The 7,237-nt window shown below is 40.2% G+C and overlaps 1 protein-coding gene across 1 annotated transcript; it reads left to right on the top strand.

The window, feature by feature from the left end:
- The first annotated feature begins 5,486 nt into the window (after positions 1-5,486).
- LOC110929463 lies at positions 5,487-6,933 on the top strand. Its single transcript, XM_022172621.1, has 3 exons — positions 5,487-5,664; positions 6,369-6,547; positions 6,622-6,933. Exons 1-3 carry the CDS (start codon positions 5,487-5,489, stop codon positions 6,931-6,933), a joined length of 669 nt encoding a protein of 222 aa, XP_022028313.1.
- Positions 6,934-7,237: the final 304 nt, after the last annotated feature.

Here is a 7,237-nt window from a genome sequence, read left to right as displayed (position 1 = left end):
CCGGAAGAACTCAGTAACGTCCATCCGACTTTCCATGTCTCTAACCTCCGAAAATGCCTTGCTGATCATGATCTAATCGTACCACTCGACGATCTTCAGGTCAACGAAACGTTACACTTCGTGGAAAGGCCTGTCGAAATCATGGATCGCCAAACCAAGCAGCTCAGGCGCTCTCGCATCCCGATCGTGAAGGTCCGATGGGAAGGCAAACGAGGCGCGGAGTTCACTTGGGAACTCGAAAGCGACATGAAGGCCAAGTACCCGCAGTTGTTTAAATATATAGATCTGAAGCATCAAATTGGTAAATCACGGTGTTGTGTAGCCTTCGAGCCTAATTTCGGGACGAAATTCCCTAAACAAGGGGAGGCTGTAACACCCCGTGTTTTCGAATGTCAAAGTCAAAGTCAAAGTCAAAGTCAAAGTCCAAGTCCAAGTCAACTTTGACTTTCTTTGACTGTAGATAGTCGATTTTGTGTCTTAGTTGTATTATGTGGAGTAAGTGTTGTAATCAGCAAGAATCGAAGTAATCGAATATGTTTTAATGCGAACCGACCTACGACTGGGAACGATAGGAAGTAACAATGCGATAAAGTTAATCTAATCAGTAATCAGACCGATCTAACAATCAATCGAACTCGAGACTCGAATCATGCGAATTGTGGTATTGTTATACGTGTGTGTGTGCCTTATGTGTTACTTGTGCGTGCTTACTTTATGTTTGGAATGGTATTCAAGCAAATCAATCGAAAATTGAATCGAAACTCGAAAGGCAAACGAACTCAATCGAAACTGACAACGAAACGTGACTAATAGAAGATTGTATGTTAGATATAGTGGTTGGGATTAAAAGTAATTTGACTAGGAACTCTATCGTATTCGTATCATCGTTCATCGAAATCGAAACGTAAAAAATCATCGCAAAAATGCTCAAAGTGCGTGGCGGATCGGACAGGAAGCATCCTGATCGAACAGGTCAGCCGATCGGCTAGCACCTTGCCAGCCGACCGGGCAGCCCACTCGATCGGATCTCCCAGCCGAGCAGCTGACACTTTCCTCTTTTGGAAGCCTATAAATAGGGTTGTCATTGTCATACTTTCCACTTTTGGAAAGCTCTGACCGAACCAGCTATCTTCCCCACCTTTTCTCAGATTTCTCTCAACTCCGGTAAGTTTTCACTCTAAATCTTGTACGTTTTTAATCATTGCTAGATTCTACACCTTTCTATCTTTCAAAACTTGAATTCTAACCGTGAAATCACCAAGATCTAAGTGTTCTTGGGTGATGTCATCATGGTGTTCTTGAAGAACATCAAACTTTGGCATCATTCAACCATGAATAGCTTAGATCTAACCGATTTCCACATAAACAAGTTAAGATCTATCATAAGATCTAAACATTTCCATGGTGTGACGGATTGAAAGAAGGAATTCCAACTTCCTTTCAACTCTTTTACACTCAATGCCTTCAATCAATAGAAACGTCGCTTGAACCGGCTAACTAATCATTCAAATAGTTAAAAGGTTCAAGATTCGGGTTCTATGAACAAGGTTCACCGATTTCGGGTTAAACTCTAAACCGACATTCCGAACCGTTCACCGGCCGGACTTGGGTGATTCCTGTTCGAGCCAAGGGAACAAGTAGGAACGAGGGTTATCATAGTTCAACACGTTGTCAAGATACCTTAGAAGAATGACAAATAAACAAACAGCCAAGTGTTAGACGAAAGGCCGACCAGGTCAGAAATGCTGGCCGAACGGCTAGGCTGTTCGAACAGCCCAGCCGATCGGACATGCCAGCCGATCGACCGGGCCAGCCGATCGGCTAGCACATGGTCCCACACTCCCAAACTTTGAAGAATAGTATTGACGAAGTAATGTTCAATCGAATGGGTCACTCGATGGGTAAACATTACTGCTCGGATCAGGAGATACTATGCTTCAACACTTAATTGTTTTCGCAACTTGTTCGTAGTAGAGAATGTCAGCCGATCGAACAGACTGTCCGATCGAGTGACATTCAGTTGGGGACTAACATGAAGCTCCTAGCCGATCGAGTGAGCTAGCCGATCGAACGAACCGTTCGATCGAACGACTTGAAAGGGTAGGGACACTTCAGTGTTCTCAAATACTGCAACAAAAACTTCCAAAGTTCAAATCCCCTAACACAAACACACCAGAGGAAGAAACAATCCACTCGAATAGTCCAGCCGATCGAGCCAGCCGGCGATCGAACAGGACTGTCCAATCGGATATACCAGCCGATCGAACAGGCCATTCGATCGAACCTGCCGCTCGATCGACCAGCCCATTCGATCCATCCATACTTGTTTACCTTTCCGCGTTACTTATTGTTATGCTATCGAACTATTCAGGCTAATCTTACTCTCAGCGCTCCCTTCAATCCACAATCAATCACTGTGAGTATACTCGAGCCCTTTTTGCTTTAGCACTTTTGGGTGTTACATACGTTACCTATCAAAATCACAAACGGACACACTATACAAACTATTTAAACGCTAACCGATTGCATGTATTACATGATTAAATGTATGCTTATTATTATGTTTACACGTGGAAAGCTGTCTACCTGCCTTAGCAACATAGTACTATAGTTTGGACTCAGCACCCGTTCACACGGGGGTTGTTAAGGACAATCTACTTGCATGATTTACGGTGGTAATCATGTATTGCGAACTGTCTCGGACAGTCAAACCGCAGTCACTGGTATTGATAGGCCCATGTCGATAATATACATGCATCATTGCTATCTGTGTACGTGCTGGTTATGCGTAAACTATTCGAAACTCTATATGCTATTATCAAACTTGTATGCTCACCTTTACATTTTTATTTATTGACTTTATTTTAACGTATGTGACAGGTGCTTAAGTTGCTAGGATGCTTAGACATGTGATGATGAAATCGAGGCTAGGAAGAGTCTAGAAACCAAGACAATTTATATTTATATGTTAAATTTGAGTTGTCGGAACATGTTTTTGTTTGAAGAATATCTATGCCTATAATAACTAGATTTATCTTATGGGTCACGGTATGGGACGTGATATTTAAAACTATTTGGTAATAATAGTTGTTATGGAATTTCTTTGAACAATCTGTTTCGCTCAGTGTCGCGCCCCGATGATTCCGCCATCGGTTGGGGTGTGACATATACGGGCACGCCACACAATCGCGCCGTATTGGCTCACTCTGGTGCTCCGCGCACGTCACAACAGGGCCCATGCACCATACGCAACTGCGCGCCTTCGTGCCACGTGTACTCGCGCGCGGACTTCCACGTCACGCGCCTCGAACCCGCATAGCACTTCAACCACTTGGTCCTTGCAGCCCCTGTGATCCAACACGCGCACGTGGTAAAAAATATAAAGGCGGCTCTCTAGCGGCGATGCGAGCGAAGTGCAAAGTGCGCCATCAAAGCGCCACTTTCGCCTCATCGCCCAGGCCACGCGCGCGAGGGCTAGTGCGAGTTAGGGCGCACCCTTCGAGAGTACACTTAGTGTGTGCTTCCATGAAACAATAAGGATGGAGAGTTCCCACTTAAATACCCATTTAAGTTTCATCTTTCCTCCTATGTGGGACAAGGTGCAACTTTCCCTTTTGTTTCAGCATTCAATGTTTCAAACACCCAACTTTGAGCATCGATATCTCATTCATCTTAGCTCTGTTTTGGACGTGGTTTAGTTCGTTGCGAAGCTCTTCCAACATAGAACACAAACCCACAACTAAATATATAAAACCCGCTCATTTTCTTATATTTATTTCTAGTCTAAAATAGGAAAAAATCATTTTCCTATATTTGTGAAAATTGCTATTTTCACCAATTTTTTCCAACAATACTCGCGAAACATAGAATCAGACGCGTAACCCTGCAGCGGCACGAGCGAAATGCGTAATCCGACGCGTGACCCAGTGTCAGGATGAGTGAAACACGTAATTGGAGGTGTAACTCAGGACTGGTACGTGCGTAACAAGTAATCGAGCAGGTAACCCAACGTCAGTAGGAGCGTAATGCGGAATTGGATGCGTAATCATTGCCCGTACGTGCGTAACGCGTAAACCAGCAACGGTACCGACGTAACACTAAACCGGATGGGTAACCCAAGCGTCGGTACACGTGAAACATATAATCGGACGCGTAACCATGCGTCAGTACAAGCGAAACTCGTAATCGAACTCTTAAGCTAGTGTAGGAACTCGCGTAACGCGGTACTCGTAACCCAGCGTCAGTATGCGCGTAATGCGAAATTGGACGCGTAACCCAGTGTCGGTACGCGCGTAACACATGATAGGATGCGTACTAGCACTGGTTACGTGTTGAGCACCTCGTTAAGTGCGTGCTAGGGTGTACGACACCCGACAATTTAGGCCAGTACCGTTCTGTTGTGACACGTATAGTGACTAAATAATAATAAGATTTTATTAAATATGATATTATTTAATAATAACAGAAGTTTGGCAAATCCAAACTAAATTAGAAAGACAATTGGCAATGAAAAGATAAACGCTTATCGCGTAGCGAACAAAATGCGAAACGAACGTCGGTGACCACCCGGATAATATTAAAATCCTAAAAATCTTCCATTATGATTGAAATCATATTTCTAATCATAATCGTGAAGAAAAATTAATTAAAGCGTTTAAAATTCTTATTTTGCGAATTTAAGCACATACCGCGCGATACCGCGTGTATACTGCGAACGTAGATAACGCAGGCTTGATAATGATGATGATTAGCATGATTCTCGAATACTTGGAATTCTCACAACTCTATTAAACAAAACAACAAATGGTTTTTACATAATTAAAAATGAGATGAATATGTGTATGTGTATGTAGCCGTGAGCATGTGTGTGTATGTTAGATTATATGTTTTGATTTTTTATTAAAAGTGTTCTTGTAGAATGATTATTTAAATGATATAAGTATCATGCATGTGAAGTTTGAATGATAAATATGATGAAAGTAACTTGAAAGTTCTTGAAATTATGATTGTTATATGTATGATCACATGGCCGAAAATTTACTAGGCATGTTTATGAAACTTCAAGTTGATGCATGTTCTTGAATGATAGTTAAGATGAATATGATAGTTAAGTGCAAAAGAGTTAAGGGATGCACTAAAAGAGCAATTCGGTGGTACAGAAGAGGTCATTGAGAACAACAGAGAAGTGTTGAACCAACAATATGAAACGTTTTGTCATATTAAGGGAGAGTCATTAACCCAGCAGTTTGAAAGGTTTAGTTGTTTGATTAGTGAGCTAAAACTGGTTAATGTTGAATATGCTAATTCTACTTTAAATAGTAGGTTTCTTAGATCATTACCAGAAAAGTGGGACACTATAGCCTTTGTCACTAGAAACTCTGTAGGGTTCAAGGAGATGAGTTTGACTCAACTTCACGGTAGGCTTCTCACATATGAGAGCGAGCTGAACCAGAAAAAGAAGTTACAATAGTCAGGTAAAGAGGCAGATGACTACTCTTTTTGGTAGTACAACACTTTTTGGTCAGGAAGAGTCATCTGGTGGTAGTAAGGATCAGAGTTATGATCATTATATTGACATAACAGCAGGTGGAGCCTTCAACTCTGATTCTTACTCACCCAATAATGCTTTCACAGCTAATGGGGAAAACAGATATCTGACAACTTGTCCTTTGAGTTAAAAGACCTTCAACATTTTGATCCCACAGATCTGGAAGAAAGGAATATTTTGCATCAACTTGCCTTGTTGAGTGTGAGAACAAGCAAGTTTTATAAAAGAACTGGTAGGAAGTTTCTAGGGTTGCATGGGAATTTAAAGGTTGGGTTGGATAAATCAAAAAGCAAGTGCATCAATTCCAATTTCTTTGTCAACCAAACACATAAAAGATTGGAATTGAGATTCCAGTTCCAACAACCAAGCATCATAAGAGTTGGAATTCAGATTCCAACTTCATTGAATTCCGGTGAATTCAGATTCCAACTTCATTGAATTCCGGTGAATTCAGATTCCAAACATCATAAGGTAGTGTCCGTTTCACAGGATGGAATGGGAGCTTGAGGGAATTGGAATGTTGATTTCACTCCTTATTTTGTTGGTTTCAACAAGATAATGAATTTGAATTGAACAACATAAGGAAGAGAATCTATATTCTAATTCCATCAAAATTTTATTCCATTTTTCAAAACAAACACACCTAAATTAAAAATCAAATTTAAATTTCTACACGAATTCTCATTCCAATTCCATTACAATCCATGAAACGCACACTAGATTAAGGTATTACACAAAAATTTATTGAAGTTTGCAAAACAGAATTTAACATAAAGTTTGATGTAGCTCACAAATTTTTAAGTTAAAACCTCACTTTCAGCTCATAGGATTTTATTGCAGAAAAGCCAAAGTGGTTTTCACATGCGGTTAATAGCTAGCTTAATGCTTGTGCGGTTGTTTGCTTTTTCACTTGGTGATTTGGATCATCTCCATGGTGTTCTTTGTTTGCTTCGAAACTCACCAAATCTAGAAGCATCGCTTATGAAGCTTATTCAGACGGTAAAGTTACTTATTTTCATATATAGTACAAGCGTTAGATGTTAAGCTAGTGTTGCATATTTTTAATTATATAGGAGTCTGAGTTGATGCATCATGGTGTGGAAGCAACTTTAAATTATTTGGAATCACCAGACTGCTTGGACCAAACATTGAATCGGTTGCGAACTGTGGAATTATCACACTTACAAGGATCAAAACCAGAATTGCTTTTTATAAAGCTTTTACTTGCTCATTCGCCTTCTCTTGAAAAGTTTACCATCCAAGCAAATGGAGCTTTGGATGGTAATAAAAGGTTTAAGATTGCTAAGGATGTTATGCGGTTCCCTCGAGCCTCATCGAAAGCAGAAATGTTCTACTTGGACCCCAAGTCATGTAAGAATGTGTAATTACATTGCAATTTTGTCATTAACTTCCATCCTTATACACATGTCTCAGTTACATATGTCTTTCTTTTTTATTATTATTTTTGTTTAATGTGGGGCAGTACTATTATAAATTAAAGATATTTTAAGAACATAGTCACATGGTCTTGCAAACTAAGAGTACTCTCTTAATATTCATGAACACTAGTTAGCTTGCAACAGAACTACAGTAGAATGGTTAAAAAAGTTAAGTTCGCATTACTATTTTCTGTGGCGACAAGTCAATTATTCCTCAACTTCTTACATAATTACATTTTTTATCTTTTTT

The sequence above is a fragment of the Helianthus annuus genome, chromosome 1 (assembly GCF_002127325.2).
Source record: "Helianthus annuus cultivar XRQ/B chromosome 1, HanXRQr2.0-SUNRISE, whole genome shotgun sequence".
Classification (NCBI taxonomy): Eukaryota; Viridiplantae; Streptophyta; class Magnoliopsida; order Asterales; family Asteraceae; genus Helianthus; species Helianthus annuus.
This window is presented reverse-complemented; position numbering and strand designations above follow the sequence as displayed.